General features: G+C 34.3%; 1 protein-coding gene across 3 annotated transcripts in view; it reads left to right on the top strand.

The window, feature by feature from the left end:
• The window catches only part of FSTL5 (follistatin like 5), a 252,130-nt gene that overhangs the window by 96,151 nt on the left and 131,686 nt on the right, over positions 1-24,293 (top strand). For all 3 annotated transcript variants that reach the window (XM_041479939.1, XM_041479938.1, XM_041479937.1), the window contains exon 4: positions 23,900-24,096. In XM_041479939.1, coding sequence (XP_041335873.1) covers positions 23,900-24,096 — 197 coding nt within the window. The remainder of the gene's footprint in view (positions 1-23,899; positions 24,097-24,293) is intronic.

The following is a 24,293-nucleotide window of genomic DNA, read 5'->3' as shown; positions in this document are numbered from 1 at the left end:
GCCAATCTCAATTTTGTTGAAATCTAATCTACTGTAGGCAATGAGAAGATAGTAATGCATGTATGTCTATGGAATTATTACATGGCCAGCAAGTCATTCCCACTGTTAGGACTGGAATGCCGCTTAAGTGTTTTGTAATGTGCAAAAAATTATTCTCACTGCTGCACATAATCAGCTTTGCAAAATATGGGGAACCCTAAAATTTCTATGGTGCATAGCTGCTCTGTCTTTGATAGTCATCTTGTTCCAGCAAAACTTAATTCAAAATAGATTGTAGAGGGAAACAGACAATTGATATGCAGCCATTTCACTTCCTTGGGCATGGTGTCAGCGTTTACAGAACTAATACAGAACATGTATGTAATCTCCTTTGGATTCTGGTTGTCTTAGACTTTTGGAACTCCTGACACCAATTAAAAGGAGCAACCACATTTGAATCTCGCTGGGAAGAACATCCTTGGATCCTTCTGCCTGATATAATAAAGCGCTTTCATATCATATTTCTCAAGGTCAGGAAAGTAAAATGGCTGCTCCATCTGTATGACTGCCGTAATTTTATGATTTAGAGATTATCCGTAATACTTTGAAAAATTTAAAATTGGATAAAGACTAAAACTAATTAAAAAAAACCCAAACCAAACTAATTCATTAAGTTTAAAAAAGGACATAATTACATTCTAAATGTAAAGGTTCAATTTTACTAATTAGAGATTAAGCACTAGAGAATGTTCATATATTTGTATACAAAACAGTGCTTTTCCATTGCACTTTAACAACTTCAAGTAATAATAATGGGCTTGTTTGTCCCATTAAGGAGCAGTGTGGGTCCGTGGTTTGCTCTAGGAATTCAGCAGTAACACTGAGTCATTACAACTCCACCATGTTCTAGGAACACTGATGCAACATGGATTTGAATCATACTGGTTCACACAAAATGCAGACAACTGTTTACAAAATGCTGACATATCATGGAATAAAATAAAAACATTCTTTTAAGAAGAAGATTTATGCAACCTCAATGCCCATAGAACCCTATCTTAGAAAGAAGCAGATCTCCTGGAAATATGACTGGGCATTTGCTTGATTTGTCCTTAACTGAAGTCCTAGTCTTAAATCTTATGGACTGCCATTCCCCGAGGAGGACATTTCTCTGCCCTCAGCAAAAAGGGTGTCAAGTCCTTCATATAGAAGCCTTAGCTATTCATGATAACTAGAAATAATTTTTAATCCTCACATTTTTTTTCCAATAATATTAGCAGGCTTTAATGTGCTCATAGGTACAGAAGTCAACAGGTGTGGCCCTAGAGGGTTTTGAGGCTTACATGATAATAATTGAAGGATTTTTCACTGCCTCGATTCTTAAAAAGTTCCAGATGTGTATGCTTTTATTAATTGCTTAACTGAGATTTCTAGCATTATGACATAATTGCCTTTATAAAATTACTGAATATAGAAAAGCAAGTAGGACCTATTCCCATATCTTTATTTCATCTTGCCAAATTATGAAGTTGCTGATGATGTCCTGATCTTTTTATAGGTAATAGTGTTGATTGTTTGGGTTACCTGTACAACTGATATGTTGTATTGCTGCATATAAACACATTTCATATGGATGTTCAAGAGAAGTAGAGAGATCAGGATTCTGGTGTTTTGGTTTTTTTTGGTGCTATCTGATTTGATTACTCATTATATTGCCATGCATGTGCAGATTGGCAAAATGTGAATACAGGGCACTAACCATTATGTTCATTTACTTTGCCATTGAGGAAGCACAGATGATGACTATATAATAACAAGGTGTTTGTTGTTGAAGCAGTCCTGCTGTTAGGTCCCCCTGCTACTACAGTAGTTTGTTGCTTCAATGTGTTGAGATGTCTTTGGCTGGGAGCTTGTAACTATATTGTCTGTTTTTTTAATCTGTTTTTAAATTTGTACCTTCTCAAAACAGGAAAAAAAAAAAAGAAGTTACATTTGCATTGTGTTTTGCATAATATATTTCTTATTTGAATTTCCAATATTTTATTCTTTGGGGTTGTGTTGCCTTGCTGTAGGAACAGATGAACCTAATGTACATCTGTAATAACAGGCAAAAAGTACTGCTCTGACTTTTTAGGCCTTGCTGCTTCTATTATTTGTAGTTTTGTTAATTGCTGTTTGCGACATCCTAACAAATACTCTTGCCAAGTTGCCTAATAAATATTCAACTTGAATGTTCAAATCCTTGATAATGCCACTTTTTCACTCATGTTACCTAAAAGTTATCTATTTACTGAAAGTAGCTAAATTGTGTCCCTTACAATTTCAGTCTCAGCAGTTAAAAGGACTTGGTTTTTGGAGGACAAGCAGGGAATTAAAGCTGAACAATGAAACAAAAGTCAAAGCTCTGGGAGAGATTTAAAAAAAAAAAGCAAACCAAAAAGCATTCAGTAGAACTACCTATATCTCTAAGGTCTCTATTCATTGAAAATTTCCCATCCTTGAGTTTCTAGGAGTTCAGGGCACTTCTGGAGTCCTCAGTGACACTATTAAACTACGTAGTCTTGTTTTCTTAAAGTTAAAAAGGAAAGAAAGAAAAAATACCTGAAAGATGTGATACTTTGTAACATAAGGCTGAAAAGTAGATGATCAATGGTTCAAGCTGAGTTATTGATAATTGTACATGGAAATAAAAGTCTCAACTCTGAGAAATATTTCAGCATGTTTAGAACTGAGCAGCCTGGTTAATGACAATATTCAGCACTAGTGCTCCTCCTCTGTTGGACTGTGTCTGCAATATGAGCTCACAGCTTGAATACAAAGTGGAATTCAAGGTCTGCATTTTAACCAGAAAGCCATTCATTGGATTAGTCTAAATTGAGAGAGACTCTCTCTTTTAGTCCATGGCTACGCCGTCCCAGAAGAGCTGCACTCCTCAGGAGCAATGAAACTACCAGGCACTTTAGGGCTCCTGAGCACAGCCTGTCAGCCCAAAGCTACAGAGTTCACTGCTGTTGTAAGACAAAATTGCAAATGTGGACACAAATACTGTCAGCACTGTTGGACAGAGAGGCCTCATAGTATGATTAACAAGCCATGCAGATACCTGAGTAATTTGCATGTGCTAAGCATATAGGTCTTTTCTTCCTAAGAGATATTTTTCCAACTGTTACTTCATTTTAAAAGCTTTAAATTTTCCATATGATAAGTAGAAGAAAGTTATGAATTTTGTGTCCTTTTCCCTATTGCTGATCCTGCAGAGAATTTCAGTTGTTCTGTTTCATGCTAAAGTCTTTAAAGGCACTAATCATAGGCATTTAAAGTAGCACAATACAGAATATGAAGTAATTCATAAAAATTGAATTGAATATTGAGAATATTGGACAAATTGAGTTGGTCTTTTCATATGCCAAAGTGATATGCAAAGATCTTGCTGAGTTACCAGTACTGCTATTGGCAGGGTACAATTCATTCCTAGATTTTGCTGAGCATTCACAATGGCACAGTGCATCTGGACCTAATGAAATAAAACAAATCAAAAAATATTACATTTAGTTTCAGAGAAAAAAAAGTTTTAATCTCTCTGGAAATCAGTTTCCTATTTGTTTGCAACATGCATCTCTCTCAAACAATTGATACAATTTTCAGAAAGGAATGGCAGTCCCTAAACTCAAAATCACACCTAGGGTTTTTTCTGGTTTCCATGTCTGTTGCTTTCAATTTCTGTACAGCTCCATAGTGACATTAATATTAGTCTCTAGCAGTGCAGACATGTTTGCTTGTTTGTTTGTGGGGGGTTTTTTGGTCATTTTTTTGTTTGGTTGGCTTTTTTATTTCTAATGCAATGTCAAGAGGTGACAATCTTTGTTACACCAGATTGTCTATTTTGTACTTTTACCATCTTAAGTAAATATGAAATTGATTTCTTATCCGTTTCAGCAGGTTACAAAGTATTAAACTGGTATGCTTATGGCTGGAAATAGCCTCTGGGAGCCAGGATTGTCCTGACATTTTTTTGTAATATGTGATCAGTCATAATATGTGATCAGTCATAAAATCAAGTTAGCAAAAAGACCAAGAGTTAACAATTTCTTACTTCTATGCCACAAAGACACTCATATGCACTTTTTATTTTTCTTCACTAGCAATCATCATATCCTTCTATTGTTTGAGGAGCTTGCTCAACTACTCCTATGCAGTGCATTTCCCAGTATTGCTGGTGCTTTCAGGAATGTACTGATTTTCCCTCTTAAATTTAGTTTACAGGCTGTGGAGTAGCAACTTAATGAGTGGTTGGTGGCTTGTTTGTGTTCTACTTGAGTCTTATCCTTTCCTCTTAGTCAATAAAAGTTTTTTTTTTTTTTTTTTTTTTTTTTAAATTTTTTTTTTTTTTTTTTTTTTTTTTTGGTCATCTTGGCTTGTGACATTTCCCTGAGTAGCTCACTGTTAGTGTTTTCTGACACTGAAATCTGCTCAGTTGCATTACAACATTCTCCTGGCAGCCTTTTGAATGCTCTATTATGACTTAGCAGTCTCTGAAGATGCCTTGTTTGGCAAATTCTAAATGCTTGGTGAATTATTATATCATGTTCTTCCAAAAATCTATTTTTATCCTAACAGTCAGTCTTCCTTCCCATAATCCCAAGAGTAGCATAATATTATGAGTTACCCATTACAGTGGGTTTTGTATTCTTAAAAGGAGTTTTTGGGGAAAGGGGTGGAAATTGTGTTTATTGGGTCATGATTTTGTTGTTGAATCAAAGTCTTTCTCCTTTTTTGTAATGATTCAGTTTAGCTTTATAAAATCAATAGAAAATTATGAAAGCATCAACTTCTTTAGAGCATGTGATTGTCAAAAATCAAGCTACAGTTTGATGTCTCTGTCCGACATATATCACTCCATACATAGAGTTCCAGTAACTAGGTCTTCTCCACTTGCTCTGCCTACTTCCAGCATTTTAACTTTGGAATTATACTTGAGAAATTCTGCTGTGAGGGGGGTGTGAAACTACTTCCATGTAGCCTCTGAAGGACTCATTGCAGTGCAGATTGGACAAGAGGAAGAATGAGGTAACAGGGATCAACAGACAGTTTGTCTCAAGACATCATTGTATACTTGATGATCTGAATGATCACATTGATCTGAATGAATTAACAGAGAATAGAGATCTTTTACAGTTATTTTTGTGTAGCTAATAATCTAGATAGATTAAGCCCATCAATTGTTTTTAGTCATGAGAATTTTATATGAATCGACATTGGTAACTCCAATCTTTTGGACTAGAAAATTAAATAAAAAAAAAAAATTAAGTGGTAAATTATTCAGAGCCCATTTTCCTGAGCTTCAAAGATTGCTGTGATACTTGAAATAAAATAACACCAGTGCTGGGAAAAGCTTAAAAAGGAGAGAGCTCATCTCCCTTTGAAATTAGACTGGGAAGGAAGAGTTTTAGGAGCTTTTGATTCTGTGTTAACTTGTTGAGTGGGATCTTCTATACAGTTCAGAAGTTCAGTAGGTATCCAGTAGCAAATAAGGGTGAAAAAAATCATTAGAGCACTTAAACTTTATTATTGTCTGAGATACCAGGAAAATAACTGCAACTGTCATTTTAATAATTATATAATCCAGTCAAAGAATTTGATGATAATATTCAGATAATTGGTGTACTGAATATTCTTAATCTTCATGAGGATGACAAACTTTCTTGAGTATACTTATCTTAATTAGCATGGGTGAAAACTTTAAGCAGTATATAGTACTATGTAGTATACAGTACTTGCAGCATTTTTGGAATACAAAACCACTTACCTACTTTGTGTGGAGCACCACTGAAGGCTGAGCTTCCAAACACCCACCTAGACCTACACTTCGCTATTTGAAAGAGAAGTGGCAATTGTAAAAAAACACGGCAAGCAGTCAGAGTGAGGAATCTTTTAGCAAAGTCAGTGTTGTTACAAGGATAAAAGACTTGAATTACCAATGTGAGAGAGGCAGACAAATAAGAGCAAGGCAGCATTGTCCCTTCTTCATAACAGCGTGTGTGTGTATCTCCTTCAAGCAGCTGAAGTACCAGAATCTACATTAACTTTTCCATCCATGTGAGTTTTTGAACTAATCCATCTACTCTCGTTTTGAATTTCAAGCCAAAGAATTGATTTATGACGAGATTGCATTTACAATGCAAAGTGTTTTTTAAGGCATACTGTGGAAACCATGTATTTTATTGTAATATTAAGATTGAGAGGAGGAGGAATATGTTATTTAGAATAAAAGGAAGAATACAAAATAGAAGAGAGATGAGAACAAAATGGGAAAAAATGAAAATATATTTTCTGGCGGTTTGGAAATGCTAAGTTCAAAGGACATTGCTGTGCATGTAGAAATATTTCTTGAGTATTTCTACTGAGGGCTCAGTGCAAGATAAATTACTTTTTCCCATAAATACTGTAATTTTTTTTCTTGAAAAAGCTACACCCTGTAGTTCTTACTGTCAGAGATTCAATGAAAACTGTTCTTTGTATTGATTTTTTTTTCAATTTATTAATTCGATTCACTTTAATTGGGAGTTATAAGGAGCCTCAGCTAATTGATGCCATGTTTTGCTAGCATGAAATAGTTTGAAAGCATGATTTCAAAAAACTCATATCACTGGTTTATATTAAAAATTGAAGTATTTTATTGCTTATATATTTGTTCCTTTGTATCATTGTCTTATGCGTGTCTTTTCAAACTTCATGGTCAATGACTTGCTCATAAACTAATCCGTTCAAAGTAGTTAATATGCAGGCGTCTATTGAAAAAAGTATGATTTGTGGATTTCTTGTTTTAGTAAAAAAAATTAGTTTGTGTACTTATATCTTTTGGTTTACTTTGAAAAAAAAAACAAAATAAAGAGGTATTGCATCTTGCATTTGGTACTTTCAGAGCTCTACCTTATGGATGGAAGCTACATTTTGTGTTTCATCTTGCTTGGACTAATCACAATACAAATAATTGTCATATTTCATAATAATAAATCATAGAAGGACTTGACTTTTTAAAATGCAAATATTCAAGTGAGAAAAGTGATGTATTTTGATTATTACTGTGAAAAATCATTAGAATGCCAACACACCTTTCAAAGGATAAGTTAGTTGCAGTCAGTGTGAATGTTCCCTGAAAATATATTTTTAGTATGGAGCAAAATTCAGGCTACCATCCCACACACACTTTAAAAACTCAATTAGAGTTCATTAAGCCCAATTAAGCATTAAATGTTTCAACTGCTTCACTTCTCACTTTCTTACTTTTTAAATCTTTGAAGCCCATTGTAAATACAAAGTGGAAGGTATAGACTTGTTTTTAGCTGTACTTGAAAGGCAGAAGAAAAGTCTAAATTTTTTAGTTAAATTATTTAGAGTTCAAATATGTGGAAATTCAGTTAGACTTGGGATAAGGAATATGTATCTTTGTATCATGTTAGTAGGATTTAGTTAGTTTTCTAGCTGCATTTTTCACAAACCAGTTCTACATACATTTTCTAAGAATATAGCTCTCACTGTGGGCTAAGAACAGGACGTGGAAGACAGCTTTGCAATCTACCAGCAGTAAGCATATGTGACAACTTATTGACTTCACTAATTGTGTTTTACCCATGGAACCATTAAGAATTGAAAGTAGTTCCATAAACTGCTTCTTTGTTTGGTTGGCTAAGTCTGTAGAGGTTTGTTTCCTGCTAAAGCTATAATTTTTCTGTGTGTGTATATATATGTGTATGTTTGTGTTACATATTTTAGTGTGATAAGTCAAAAGTAGGGTTATATTTTTACTCAGTTAATTGCCTTTTCATGAAGTTATTGCACTCCTGTTGGATTTGTAATCTAAACATTTAAAGCAAAATTGCTACTGTATTCAACAGAGCAGCAATATTAACAGTGACTGAACTGGAAAAAACTTGTTTTTGATAAATGCATGATGGGTCATGTCCCTCAATTTACCTGTGTGTGTAGCCATTCAAGCTCTTCAAGCACCTTTGTTACATTACTAAAGAAAACTGGTTCTGAGTACACATTGTGCTTGTAGTCAGGGTTGACTACTTTCCAAATTGCATGCCATTCTTGTGAATGTACTAGTCTATCTACCAGCAAATCATGCAATGTCTAAACTGTCTTTTAAATTTCTGAGTATGCTTGGGTAGGTTTGATAATATATGTGTGTTAATAATATCTACATAAAAACTTTTAGGAACAAATAAAATTTGGGAACAGTATTGCTAGTTTTGGAAATTTACCAGAGATTATATTGTATGATGCAGCAACAATTCTTAAGGTTGGTTTTGCAATTTCTCTCAAGGCCGACAAAGACTAGCCTCACCTAAAGCCTATAACATGAAAATCCATTAACATTTTGGAATTGCAACTAATATTACTATCTAGATAGAGCTGAAATGCCCCAGTAATTATAATTTCAACTGTATGCATAGAGGGTTTTTCAGTAAGAGAGCAGACTTCAAATAGATTGCACAAATGTCTAGGTTATTGTTCTGGAGGAAAAGAAAAACAAGCACTAAACCAGTGCCCCAAACCATCATCTTAACCTGTTTCCAGTGTGCTTTTAAAAATTAAATGGATCATAGGAAAAATATTAAAATACAAATTATATTAAAATGCATGTACAGGTTAAACACTATTTTGTCTTGACAGAAGATATTTTTAATTGTTTTATTTTTTCACCAGAAACATAGATAAACCATCTGATCAATTTCTATAATTATACCATAAAAAAGAATAGTTCCTTTTTTTAACTCAAGAAGCATAAACATTTAATGGGGAATTATAAATAAGTTATTGTCTTTTTTATGTATAATTTCTGAAGCTTCCAAGCTTATAACTTAATATTATATTAGTTTATCAAGACCTTTGTGAATAAGTAAAAAATGCAGTTATTATAAAATATTTTATAGAATCTACTTAAATTTATTTGGGGTTTATAAATATTCTTTATTTTTGCAGAGATAATATTTTATTTCCAAATATAATTTTTATCCTAGAATAAATCAATTTTCTGCATAGTAATAAATTACTATGAATACAAAAAAAATCAAACTGTGTTCTAAAATTTCAGTCCTAGTGTTTTTAGACCCAGAGCTGTTAGATTTTACATGGGCATGGAAAAGATGCTCTGCAGAGAAGGGCCTGGGGGTCCTGGTGGACACCAAGCTCTTCATGATCCAGCAGTGCCCTTGTGGCCAAGAGGCCAATAGTGTCCTGAGGTGCATTAGGAAAAATATTCCAGCTGGTCAAGGGAGGTATTTTACATGAGTTGTACCTAAGCTCTGGTGAGGCCACATCTGGAGTTGTCTGTCCAATTCTGGGCTCAGGACAAAAGAGAGATGGAGTTCCTGGAGCATGCCTGGTGGAGGGCAACAAGGATGATTGAGAGATTGGAGCAACTCTTAGGACACGCTGAGGGAGCTGGGCCTGTTCAGTCTCAAGAGAGACAACAGAGAGGGCACCACATCCATGTCTGTCAGGGTCTGAAGGGGGAGTCTTAGAAGATGTTTCCAGGCTCTGCTCAGTGGTGCAGCGCAATGGAACAAGAGGCAACAGGCAGAAATTGATGCACGGCAAGTTCCATCTGAACGTGAGGAAGAACTTCTTTACTGTGCAGTGACTGAGCACTGGAACAGGTTGCCCAGAGAGGGTGTGGAGTCTCCCTCACTGGAGATAATCAAGAACTGTCTGGACACAATCCAGTGCCTTGTGGTCTGTCATGACCCAGCTTGATCAGGGAGGTTGGACCAGATGTGACCTACTGTGGTCCTTTCCAACCTTTCCCATTCTTTGACTCTGTGAAGCAAATTTCTTATTCCCTTGGCCTAGTGTGCCCAAGCACATGACTTTTGGAATAAGCAATGTTCAACTGTAAAAAGGAAAGTGTTTACTTCCTTTTAACAGTGAACAGAATGTTCCTAATTTAAGGCAGGAGTAACCTCTTGTCCACAGCAAGAGGCTGAATTTGCTTTTTTTGTAATTTACATGAGTTGTACCTAAGCAAAATCCTTCAGCCATCTGCCACTAGTCAATAAATCCTTTTTTAATTTCCATTAATTCTTGTTAGAAAGATTGAAGAAATCCGCCCATCTGTTTGATAGAAATGTTATATCCACAGGGAAAGCACACTGAGAATTTTATCACTCTTTGCTTTAGGGGTGGGGAAAGATTATCTAGAGCAACTGCAGTAATGTGTTGGAATGTTCAGTGTGTTGTTCTTAGATAAACCTTGCATATTAATTCATTGAGTAAATGAGGAATGAAATATTCTGATAGTCAAGAATTCAGTGCCAATACAAGAGTGCAAGGACTCATTTGCTTTTAACATAGTTAATCCTACTGTAGTGAGTAAACCAACTCATTTAGCAAGTCAGAAACCATCAAGGAAAATTGAGTGGCAGAGAAACAGAAACGGGTAAGGGAAAGAGGTGTGTGATCATATTCTGTGAATTTACCTTTAGAATAGAAGTTCTCCTGAACAGATAACATTTATATTTGCTGAGCATGACATTTTTTAGCATTGAACAAATACTAATCTAAATAAATTGGACCTGATTTTCATGTCAGATGGCAAAAGGACAATAACAGAAACCACATCTGTTTAGAGAGCTGCTCTCTAAACAGCCCATTTTTGTGGCTGACCAAATACTTCTGTTCTGACAAAATATTTTTCTTCGTATCTGACAATATCTAATGCACACCAATAAATGGTTATATGACATATGTCTGGTGAAATTCTACTTAGATGACTACCTTTGACAAAAAAAAAGTCGCCATCAGTATTGTGTGATGAGAAATAGCTTTGGAGGAAAATATTTACTATAGACTGTGTTCCAGAAGGTCCTACCGTGGCAGCATGCCTTGATGATGAGATAAAAGAAGACTCAAATAACTAGCTAAATATATACCCACTTGTGAATACTAAACTGGGAAAAAATTCTGCTGAGAAGAGTTTCTGTGTGTTCCTCAACTCCTTTGCTGAGATATGCAACATAAAATTACTTTATGCTCAGATTTGAGTTCAGATTCCTATATCTGACCTTTTGCAAGGAGATTTGTTAGCAAAGTGACAATGTAGGAGTGATAGTCTTTTGTTCAGCATGAATTGCAGTATATACTTATTTTAAATGCATATGTTGAAATGGTGTATTTCAGAAATGTTTGTTACTGGTATATGCTTTGGCTTCAGCAGTACCTATTGAGGGTGTTCTGTGCTCTTGCAGGGATAAAGAATTTGGTGTGTCCACTCACATCCTTAATTTTGTCTTTCTGTCCTGATTTAAAATATTAATTAAAAAAAGTTTAGTGGTTGTTGTTTTTTTAATCAGACCTACTTTTAAAAATATTTGTCCTTATCATGATGATTTTCTTTAACATGTCTGGTCTATTTTTCCCCTGGAGGAAAAATGGAATTATAAATTTGCTAACCTTCTTGTGACCTTCACAGGTCAGGAATTGCTTGGTCTACTTTTCATAACAAACCTGGCACGTGTGGACTTTCGAATTTATTCTGCTAAGGTTTTTTTTTATCTGCCTTTTTCTTAGTGCCTAGGTTACAACTGTCTAATGGTAACCTAGAAGATTATACCCAGTTATGATATAGAGTGGTTTCTCAGTTTATAGCCAGAATGTCTGCTCTCAGTGCCTGAAATGCACCTGAGCTCATGCCTTGTAATTAAGAAGCTTCTCCTGTGAAAGCCAAGGGTGTTGATCTGAGCCATGAAATGGGTAAGCCTGTAGAAGCAGAGTCTGTGTCATGCCATGACTGTGCCCCACCGCCTGCTAAGGAATGAGACTTGGAGAGGCGTCTCACTTTTTTGCAGTATGTTTTAGTGTCAGGACTTTCACACTGAAATCTTTTCCAGTTCCTCTGCTTCAGATTCTTACTGCCCTCTGGCACCTGTTCAGGATCTGAGACTGAGCCTGCGAAGATGCCTTGGGGATACCTCTGAAGCCTGGGCACTCATTCAGGCCTGGAAATGCTGTCCCCACCTTCTTTAAGGTCACTTCAACTTTATTTTTAGGAGTGCAGCTGAGAATAGAGTGTAATTCACTTTACTGACACACACAAATTTACTGAAAATGAGAATTAAGGTAAAGTGCTCTCTTCTTAGTGATATAATTTCTGTTGCTTAGAATAGTTTGGAGTTTGGGTACACACCTCTTGTCTCTCATGATACACAGTATACCCAAATATAAAGCGTTCTTCAAGGGGGTTGAAAAAAGTTATTTAGATTATTCTTAGACTTGAAAGGCCCTTCCAGAAGAAACCTCTGCACATTTACATAAAAATTTAAGCAGTGAATTTGGTGTAGGTGATAGGTTTGTATTAAATAACAAATTCCACCTTCATTAGTGTGTCTTCTCAAATTACTGTTACATTTTTTCAGAAGGGCTTGTGATGTTATGAAGCTGGCCATGTATCGGGTATTTCATCTCAAATGCAGTCCCCAAATTCTTGACCATTTTTCTTGGTGAATTTTTGAAGAATAACCAATGTTTTTAAACCTCTTACATGTCAGACAGGATGAAACTGCTTTGAAGTTTTACAACATACTTCAGCTGACCTACAAATGTAACTACATAATCCGTTTCTTGGAGATAGTTACTTTGGTTTCTTGCAGATTCTGTTTACTCTCACACAGTGGTGTATCCCTGCTGAATTAGCTGTCATTAACAGCTTTTAATGAAGGTTGCTATTCCCAGGTGGGACTCAAAGTAATTTTAATTGGTCGGGGCATTTCTTGAAGCCGCTGAAGTTTTGAATTGACAAATAATGACAGTTTGTTAGAGTTTTAAAGTAGCATTAATTTAACAAAAAGGGAGCTCTTAAAGAACTGCATGTCTTGTGCCCTTGCTTTATGGCCTTTTCCTATTTATTGCAGTGTTATGTTAAGTGTGGTATACGCACAAGTGGCCATGTTGCAATTTACACGCTGATGTATTGTCCAATTCATTGCAAGGCCCAAAATATTTCTTAACCCTTAGTATTTGCAAAAGATAAATGTACTTTGCATCTCAGAGAATTCTGGTTGCTGGTAATTAATTAAATTTGGTTAATATTTACTGTCTGTTTGGGAACTTCAAAAATATATTTTCAGTATCTGTGAGAGGATCTTGACTACCTCTCCTTACAAGAGAATGGGTGAAGTTGAAAGGCAAAATAAGGTTATTCATTTATAAAGATGATAATCTGTATCTAAATGCTATTAATTTTATTTTACTGCCAATACATATAATGGATTAATTATTTCTTAGAAGTATGGAGGTGAGAATTATTGGATTCATGTTTTCCCTTAAAGCAAAACAGAATCCAGAAACAGCCCCCTGTTAACCCAGATCCAATGATATCTATATTAACAATTCTAAAAAAAGCAGGACAGCAATAATACCAATGACTTTTAACAACTCAGTATTTATCCAGTTTAAGGGTTATTTTTTAATTTCTAAAAGACAATTTTATGTCCATTCTCGCCATTTCCACTTTATTATATAGGGAATGTAGAAAAAGAAGAGAAATAAAGATTAAGTTTCATTCTCAAGGCTATTAGCAGAGTAAGTTTTTCTGGAAAGCCTGTTTTTTCAGAGCTACTGGAATGTTTTGTAAAGATAATTACTCTTACTATTTAATCCCACTCTTTTCTCAGAACAGTAATAATAATAATAATAGTAGTATTGGCACTAATAGTAATTATAATAACATCAGTAATAACATTCCTTGCTTCTATTACGTGAATGTTGTGGTACCCCTTGGTTGTAAAAGACAATTCAGCCTCCAAGTCAGGTGACAAACTAAATTCGGGTTACTTGTCACTGGTAAGAAGCTCTGAAAACTATCTAATTTGAAAATAATCTCAGAATTAGGATAATGTGAAGCTCTTTTTCACCTTTTTTTCCCCTCTTCTTCCCTTTTCAGTTAAGGTCTAGAGGTAAATTAGATTAAACCTGAGTAAATTTACAAATCCTTACAATAAGATTGTCATCCATTAACACAGCATGTTGCATATCACAGTACAATCTTCTTTCCAGTGTACTGCTTTTTCTAAAGACTTCAGTCTTTAAATCAGTTTTGTATGCCTATGGATACAAGAATTAAAAGACTTCAAGACTAATGGTAACTAATACATGCTTTTTATTTCTAGGCAGGGATTTTTGAGCATTTGTGTTGTGTGTCTTATTAGTTACAATGAGAAAAGTCTGGTACTGGTATGTGGAACTCAGGCTGAATCACTAGAGAAGTTGTCACCACTTCTCAGTGCATATAACATATGTTTTTGCACAGTATGCATTTTCCATGAATTTCTTGTACATTACTTTTTGACTAGCATGAGTCTACAAAAGTAGTATAGCGATAGAATAAAACCACTAAGTAATCTGATAGTCGTAGTACAATTGTATTTGTGCATTTTCCGTCATGTATGGAAAGGTAATATCTTTTTTCAAAATAATAATTTCTTTACCATGGTATTGTTCCATATAAGAAAATAAAATGGAGGGAATTTTACCTAAGTCAAATCTGTGCCTGCTATTTCAAGCCACCATATAAGATAAAATTTATATATCAAGTTTGTTTCTAGAGTTTTTTAAATGAGTTTGTGGATTTAATTTCTATTTAGTACAAAAATGAGAACTGAGGATACTTGTTTATAGCTCCAATTGTTTCTCTACAACAGCTAGTACTTTATTATAGTACTTCCACTGTGTTCCTGTTTTTCTGAAACAGCAAAAGTATAACATCAACTAAACTTGTTCAGCAATGGTATCTTAAGCAGTATTATGCAGATACAATTTTCCCATGCTTAACAGGGTAATTTACACCTTTACAATATTAAATGGTTTAAACAACTTATCTTTTGTCTTTTTTGCAATTGAATCTGGCTGTTGTTTTATTATCATTAGTATACATAGGTATACATATTTATATACACACTCTCTTTCTGATATAATTTCCTAACATATTTTCTCTGGAACTGTAATAGCAATATCACATGTCAGGGGGTTACTTTTCATTTGCATTTAATGTATCTACGCTTATTTGTTAACCTGTTTGACATTTGCACCTGTTTAGCAATCTGAAAATGGAAACAAATATGTTTTCACAATAGATTTGTGTGTGAATTTTCTGTGTGGTCCACACCTCTTCTTGCATTACTTTCCTGCTGTTGTAGTTCTGTTAACCAGCACTGCTGCTACTGTCTTGTAACAGGGTAACTCAAATATCACATTTGAAACTGGAACTGATTTTATTGTAGAATAATTTAAGCATATGGTAAGGTATTTTGAAAATTAGTTTTTCCATTATATTTAGGAAGAATTTGAATGTAATGATTTCTTTAATAGTTTCGAGGAAAACTTGGCCATTTTCACTAGTTTTCTTTCACAGTTAAGAGTCTTTTCAGTAGGCAGATGTTAGTTTAATTCAGTCACAAAGATTCTCTGCTCTTTGCATTTACTCTCATGGCTCCTTCTCCATAAACCAGCTCAACCTGTATGGCTTCAAGACAGTGCAGAAACTTTACAAAATTTATAGTGGGGCAGAGCATTTTAGTGAGATGAGAATCCACTTAAAGAGAAATATCCCTATAATGTCCTTTTTCTTTCAGAATTTGTTTTTAGAGATGGGAAGCCTATTTACTTCAAAGTAAAAGTTTGAAAGGAGGTAAATACAAACAGCAGATGTGGGTGTAACACTTCTACAAATAGACAAAAATTGTATCCCTTTTGCAGGCTACATATTTTGAAATCTTACACTACCTCCCTTCATTTATCTATGAAGAGGAGACATATAGAATGAAAACTGTCAGTTTACATCATCTATTGTGAGGGGGCACCTGTGCCCAAAATTGCTCTGTGGCACATACTAGTTGACAGGTTGAAAATCCATATTTTAAAGTGTTAGATGTTATCTTATGATCACTGTCATGTTTCCATATGTAAACCAGACCACATATTTCAGAGACTTTATATAAAATTTATATAAAAATGTCTCTATTAAGACATACTTTTATAGGAATTCAGGTGTATTCAATTCGAATATTGATCTGTTTTCTCTAGGTAGCCTTTTCTGTGACTGTGAAAACCATGATCAAAACTGTTTAAGGATGACTGGTCAAACTTTGTGCATAATCTGACAACTTTGCAAGGTTGTAAAGTTGTCAGATTCACACTGCATCTATAAATGGTTCACACTGCATCTCTAAATACAATTCAGGTTATGTAGGTCTGGATTTTCTTTTGCATTGATTTACACCACTCTGACTTCAAGTAGGAGGATGAGTAGAAATTCAGACACTAGTGTGTGTGATGCTAAGTTATTGTTAAGTTTTGGTTCCATATATATATATACACACATAAAACTAAGTCTCCTTTTCTTATAGCAAAAGACTGAATGTAACCACTGCAATTAGCAGCGAAACCCAGCTGTGCTGAAGGTGAAATAAAGGAAGTAGTGGGCATAGGTGATGATGGAGAAGAAATAGAAATGGAGCAACAGAACTGTCTTCTTCCTCCCCTGCCGAAGTTTTAGTACTGCTTTAGTTAGGCTTAGCCCAGTCTTCATACCTCACCTTCATAAACCTATTAATACTCCACATTTCTGGGAAGCTTTTGGGAAAAGGAAGATTATAACTTAATATTTCATCTGTTTCAGTAGCTTTCTGTTTCTTTGTTTGTTTTTAATAAGAAAGAGCCCTCTGATACACGCTTCCCAAGAAGCAGAAGTAGAATTCTGCATAGATTTTTCTGGTGAGGCTCACATTCCATGAGTGTTTTCTTGTTCGATGTGGAATTTTTTTTTTTTTTTTTAATGTAGGCCCATATAATTTTACAACTTTCATAGCATCACTTCAGATACTTCAAGTCAAAAATTCTTTCAGCCCTGTGGGAGGAAGACTAACAGCAGCAATGGTTGCATTAACTCCACTAGAGGGGAAAATAAAATGCTGCATTAAACTTCTGTCTCAACTTTCATTTTTAATAATGCCTTCCTTTGGGACATACTCATTTTCTCTTTTTCTCTCTCAAATTTCTTTTAAATAGGACAAGGAAGCTCAGATTATCTTGTTAATGTTGTGCATTAATGTTTACTGGTGAAATAGAAGGTTAATTTTTTGAGATGCATGAAACAAATAGAAAAACTGATCTGAAAGCTTGAGCTGGATACAAGAAAAAACCCAAAACCCTTCATTTGTAAAATGCACTCATTTTCATCTCTTCTTTACCATGGTATAATACCTCAAAGTAAGCATGAAGGACAAGAGAAGTTCTGAGAAGTGATGTCACGGTATGAAATCAGTGTGGATTTGAGCTGTTTCACCACAGGCTCAATCCTGTAGCAGAGTCCTGCATTTTCCAGTTTTAGACTAGCACTGCTTACAGAGTTTGTGGTGCTAACATGCAGTCCACACAACCCCAACATTCCCTGTTTTCTCAGCTGTGGAAAATGGTGTTTTGCTCATTCCTGCCAACCTGCTGTAGCTTTCAAATGCCAGCTTGAAGGTGAAAGTTTATATGACCTATTTTCTTCCATCCAGAGACCTGTGGTATAACAACTACTCTGCATTAGCAACCAGAAGAACAGCACAGATCCCTACCCCAAAAGCTGATTTCAGTACTTTTTGTAACTGATTTTCAGTTACTTTTTTCGTTAATCTTAATGCAAATTTATTACAGCTTCTACTGTTACTTAATCTAAATGGCATTTTTCTAAGGAAGATCTGAATAGTATATCTGAACTATTGATTATTTGGGCACTGAAAAGCCATTTATATGTGTCCCCAGATAAGTCTGAACACCAGACTTGTGCCAATATGTGGAATTAAGTGAAATTATTACTTTTGTATTACAAATTTTAGTTTTGAAAAATTGCAATGGTTCAGAACATTTTAACTGGTGGTATCTGAGGAAAGGACAACATTATTCCTTATTTACAACTAAGGCTTTGAAAATCTAGATTAGTTTATGTTTTATATACCAGCTATGGTGATTAGAAGTATTTTTCAAGGGCAATAACAGATATAACTTTAAATTTTTGTATTTGTGTGCCTGTCTCTGGATAATTGCATGGCTTGTTTATGTGGGAGCTATTTTTATATGTATATGCCTTAACAACAGAGAACACTGTTGAACATTCTTAAAAAATTTTGTAGTTATTTAAACCTATTTGCACAACAGAATTGAGTGACTGAAGTCCTTAACACCTAAATATCTTGAGTTTGGCAGTAATGGCATATTTAGATTTAGATAGTTTTATATGTCAATAGAAAGTTTGAATGGATGCTACACAATAGGACATAAAGCAGCACATCTGCTGTGTATAAATTACCCAGCCCCCCACTAAGAAAAAAAAACCAAAAACCTACAAGCCAAACACAGATTCAAAAAGTCTTTTGTTTTTTCTTTTTTTTTTTTTCCTTTTTTTTTTTTTTTTGTTAAGTCTGAGTGTGTAAAGATGAGCTGTGTGGGCCAAAATTTGCAGGCTTGAAATATCATGTTTTTTTTTAAAAATGGCAGAAAATCTTCAAATTCTCACCTTTTATTTAAAACATACCTTCAACAGGGAAAATCTTTCATGTTAGTCCCTGTTTATTTGCTTTGAATGTAAAGCTTTCCTCTCCATCTGCCTCAGACTCTGGGACATAGGTCAAAATTTAGTTCTATTGTATGGGTGAGATTGTTTCTCTTCTAGGTCCAGAGCTTCAGTGAGGAGACCAAAGAATAGGGGTCAAAACTTTTGACCTCTGGATTTGGAAGAAATGAGTTTTATATTGAAAAATAAGATATTGTGAAATGATATCTGGCTTGAAGTTTCTCTCAGATAAACCTAAGCAATGTTGGTGGTCTAAAATGTCCCTTTATGTGTTAGGGCTGCAAGTAAGATTACAACTTTCATGCTTTATCTATAGACAGATGTTAAGAAATAGCTGAATGGATGAAGACCTTCAAGTTTCCCCTTATGTTTGAAATTTATTGATATCAGATATGTGTATGTGCATATGAATGTGTGTGTTTGCATATCTGTATGAGTTTCTATATGTGTGTATGTGTGTGTATATATATATACACATAAATCTTTCATTAGTTTCTCATGTTTGCTCCATGCAATATAATTTGTGATTTAGCAGTGAATTGTTTTGGTTAATTAGATTATTCTGAATGAGTTCAGAATGTAGAAGGCTAGATGTTTCTGCTTATCAGGTCTATTCCATTTCCTACAATCTGATTTATGTATATATCTGTTTTGGATTATTTAAAACTGCTCATATGAGATATGCTTCACTGAAAACTATTTGCCATGTCTGAAAGATCCAAAGTTATTTTAATTTTAAAAGAATAATGTAGAAACCATTTGTGCTATATATATATGTAGATAAAAATCTATCAATAGAGATAAAACTCAGTGCAAAATCACAGATAGCTCAGAATCAAATTGTATCTCAGCAGCAGATGTCTTTTGTAGGGATAAACATGCTGTGAATATCAGCTTTCTGACAGAGGGGTAGCTCCTGCTAAATGGAGTGGCTCAGGCAAAGAAAGGCTAAAGTATTAACCATGAATGTGGTGAAAGAACTGTGAAATCAAATGGTTTGCTTTATTATGTTTTCTAAATATGTGTATTCTTTTCTTCTTTGTGTATATTAGTGTTTTCCTAAAATCTACGAAATGCAAGAATCTGATATCTGACTTTAGATGTAAGGAGTGTTCCCTAAATTATTAACTTAGCTGATTCTTTAATATTTTTCTGCAGGTGTTAAGAATGTGTACATTCCTTTCCCACATTTTCATAAATAATTTGTTAATTTTGTGATAATTTTTTGTCTTACAAATTCAGCATGACTAATTGTCAAACAGGACTTCTTTTTCTGTTATAGGCAAATACCACTATTCAACACTGTCTAGAAGGACAGTAGCACTCAAAATCTAACTTTTAGCTGTTTCCTAGGTAACAGAGATACAGCTACAAAGCTGTTGCACTGAATGGAAAGAAACAGCAAATGTTTCCATTTTTCTACTGCTTTTGAGTTTGAACAAATTAAAACCTAAGAATATCAGTACTTCAGAAAGTGCAAGATAAGGAACTGGAGACCTGCACTTAGATTCCATTGTGTTTTTGACACTTTTAGGTTTCTGCACATCTTCTGTGATTGTTCTGCACAGACAGTGTCAGAAAACTTGTGAAATAAATCATAGCAGAGTTTGTTTTTTTTATTTAGGTGGTTTGTTTTGGGTTTGGTTGGTTGGTTGGTTGGTTTTTTGGACAAAAACTCTTGTGTAGTAGAACTGGTCTTTTCCATGAATGAAACTAACAGAAAAGGAAATTTTGTGTTTTCTTTTTCTATTATTAATTTCTATAATTTTTTTTTTTTGAAAATAACTACTTATTCTTGTAGGAATTCTAGTTCAAAAATGAAAGAAAAAAGTACTAGAAAATGGAATTAGTAAATTATGTACATGTTGGTTACCATTTCACGTATGTAGCTAATTATATAGAATTTAGTAGGCCTTTTTGGAAGTAATATAATCGTAGTGTATTCCCAGTAGTTTTGTCTTTCTCAATTTTGTTAGGAATAAATTACTTTTCCTCACTATAAAGGTTGATGTACTTAATCCCCATTTACCATCGTGTGTCATTGAGACAACTATTTCACAAGTAATGCTTACTAAATTAGAACATAAATAAAGCAACTGAGTTTTTCTCTGTGCTGCTACTCCAGCCTGGGGGAGGTCTCCTGTAAACAGAGCCTCATTCCTGTAATTTAAACATCAGCTTCACGTTTCCTCAAATATTGCAGTAAAAGGCAATCATGACTATGAGATAAGAGAGCAATTTGTTAATGAAGTTGTGCCTTGTGTTCACTAGGAGTCTCTCATTGTTTCCTTGTGATTCCTTTATCTGTCAGTAACATCCATCCATCATGTTTGTCCTTAAATTACAGATGTTGGTCTAAAGACTACTTTCAATTATGTATAAAATGAAAAGGCTTTGATGTAGTATAGCTGTGGAAACATGGTTTACCACAACGGTAGTTAATTAAGATCATAAACTGATGGTTAATCTCTCACTGGCTTAAACTGCATTGCTAAAATTCATAGTAATATTTAGAAGGTGGGTGTTACATCAAAATATATGTAATATAGTACTTCTAACAGATTACTTTGCTGAATTTGTGAATGAAGTTTTTCTGCAGGAAGTGCCCAACCTTGTGGCAGTAGCAATCTGTCAGATTATTTTGTATTAGACAGCATTTATGTTTTATATTAAAAAATGATGCAAATACTTTTATTGTCTGGGAAAATGTATAAATAGTTTATAAACATGCTGTATTTAAGGGCTCTTACATGACTATTATACTAGCTACAGAAGTTTGTTCTATGCAAAGAGAAGTAGAAATGTCATGGAAAAGATGTTTTCTGAATTCTTCTCTCTCTGAACAGGTGTTGTGACAGAATACATTAGTTCATTTTCCCTTAAGTTTTAGATGTAAAGTTAATGTCTAAAGTACATTAAAATGTTTTTCCTGGACTGCAATCAAACTTCCTTTAGAACTTTTTTTCATAAACTCTATTGGAAGTTAAAAGTAAGAAATACAACTAATTATTGCAATGTTTTTTAATCATCATGTGATACATAAATTTCATTGTTACTCCTCTAAATTTGCATGGCTTGTAAAATCACTCATGAAAATATTTGTGCAATTTGCACATAAATTGTCCAGAATTTATAATGAAATAATCTTCAGTATTCAAAAATTAGCATCATTATTGTCTTTGTTGAGATGAAAACCTCTTTTCAGTTCTTGGTCAGTCATTAAAGGGAGAGACATGGTTCTGTGCTTGAAGGAAAAAAAAGCCCCATCAATGTGAGTTTCTCTTTTAAACTCTGACATGAAGCAACTTGTCAGTGCTACTGTGACAAATCCATGATTTAACAGATATTGTTAAGAAAACGAATTCTTTTACTATGTTCTGTATCTGTAAAGAATAGCTCTTTGCAGTTTTAAACTTGCAGAATGAGACTGATCATTTTAGGGGCTAAAATCTGAATTTGGTAGCTAGCTCTGATAGCCATACACTAACAAATAGTATTTGTCTTGTCTTCCCTGCCATCCCTGCATCCCTGCCACAAGTGTAGGTGAAATGGTGTTAGTCATCACCTGCAGCCAGACTGTCTTTTCAAAGGCACCACAGCCAGAAAAGTTTTCTAAGGGAGACAAAGATGGTACTTGTTTTCTGGCCCAGTCTCTTGGAGTTCACCCAAATGAATTAGAGTATGTTCAAGTTAAGTGCTCTTTTCCCTCCCCACCACCTGGAGCCTGCATCCCTTCAGATGGCAAGGTTTGCTCACTGCAGCTTCAGAATGCCTGAGGAATAAACATGTTTCCCTACGGAGTATTTCTGCATTAGACCCCTGAAAAGCACTCACGCAGAACTCAACTCTTACAAATTGTATGGCCTCAATCTTCATGCTCCTGGCAGATGAGGACAAATATGCAAATACTATGCATAGCTTAGGCTGTCAGTTAAATACAACTTGGGTCTGTCTATTTCTGTTACTTAAATAGCTATATAACAGTTGGTGGCTTTTAGAAAAACCAAAACAAAAAAGGCTAGAGTGGCTTTGATTCCAAAAAACTTTTTTTTTCTTCCATGATTTAATTTCTGTCATAAATCCTTCTCTTCTAGATCTGAGTGTTTCTAGGATAGTGAGAAGCATTTAGGAACTTTTTCCCTCTCTGCCTTTTGTAATGTCTATGAATATATTCACAGTATCACCATAACAATGCACATACCACAAAATATACCAAAATAATTAATTCCAGTCCCATACATGTAAATTAGATGTTCCTTAAAAGATCCACTTAGCAAAAAAACTACCTACACAGTTTTCATGAGGTAAATAGTTGTCTCTCATAAATCCTTGTATCTTCAGAATAGTGACTAAAAAGAAGATTGCAAAATACCTTTCTTTGTCAATCAGTATATTAATCTAGTCTTGAAGTCACTGCTTGAAGTGAAGTATTGGCTAACTGCAAGTATACATCTGCACTAGGCTGGTACACATTTGCTGTTGCACATTTGCATGTCTCATCATATAAAAGACCCTTTCAAAATCCTAAGATTATCTTAATAAAAAACACCAAACAAGCTCTTTTAAACTGTTTCTCTATCCAGTTTAAAATATGCAGCAACTGACATAAGAGAACACCAGGCATGCATTATTTTGTGGTTTGGTTTAAAATAAGTACTGACTGTAATCATTGTATGCAGGACATTTCTGTAACATTTTCCACTTTTTAGAAGACTTGATAATGAAAGGAGTAAATCAGATCTTGTCAAAGATATCCTTTCTCTTCCTTTGGCAATCCCACCTTTTCTTGTTCAAATAAGCTTGCTATGTCCAATAAATGAAAAGGTAGGATAGCTTATGAGCACTCAGAAGTAATTTCTGCTTTCTGAAGTCAAATATTATTAAGAAAAATATAGCATATATTTTTCTATCATATTTGCAGGGGTATTTTGCATACATTGCATTTCTACATTTATATGAAAAGCTTTACGAAAGGTAAAACTTTAATAAATCTTCAGATGCACTTTTACAGAATGATAAGTTTAAAAAGTACAGGCTTGGAAACTGATAGAAGTTTCCTTAATTTCCATAAAAAGAAAACCTTGTCTAAGAAAATATCTAAAACTGCAATACTTTCTTTTAGTTTGAAGTCCAGACAAGGAAGTGTTGTGGTTCAAACTACTACAGAATTAATTTCTCATCTCTTGAAAGAACCCTATTTGTAGCGCTATATGTTTTTTGGTTTTGGTTTTGTTTTGTTTACCTTTAAACTTTTAATAGGAAATCAAGTTCCAGATAATCTTCCTTTGTGTATTTTCTTTTCAGGGGATAAATGCAAACCTACTGAATACACTGAAGTGAAAAATATGTTACTGGATCTACAAAACCAGAGATACATTGCACAATCAAGAGATAGATCTCTTGGTGAGAAAATGGCATTGAAGAAACTTCTTATAGATCAAATGTTCAATTATTTTGATTCAGACAACAATGGACTTGTGGATACTAATGAATTATCTCAGGTAAGGTTTAATTTTTGTTTCTATTAACACAGTGACTATTCAGATGTCTTTTTCAGGATACATACAGAGGGAATATAATTTAGAAAATGTGACTCTCTGAGATGGAAAACTTCATTTGAGAGTTTTTGAATGGCTAAATTATTCAGAAATTCTGTAGTGATTATTTATAAATTTGAATATAATGCTTTGAATTATAC

Source organism: Pyrgilauda ruficollis, unplaced genomic scaffold, assembly GCF_017590135.1.
Source record: "Pyrgilauda ruficollis isolate IOZ18807 unplaced genomic scaffold, ASM1759013v1 scaffold5, whole genome shotgun sequence".
NCBI lineage: Eukaryota > Metazoa > Chordata > Aves > Passeriformes > Passeridae > Pyrgilauda > Pyrgilauda ruficollis.
The sequence above is the reverse complement of the archived record's forward strand: the minus strand, read 5'-3'. Positions and strand labels throughout refer to the sequence as shown.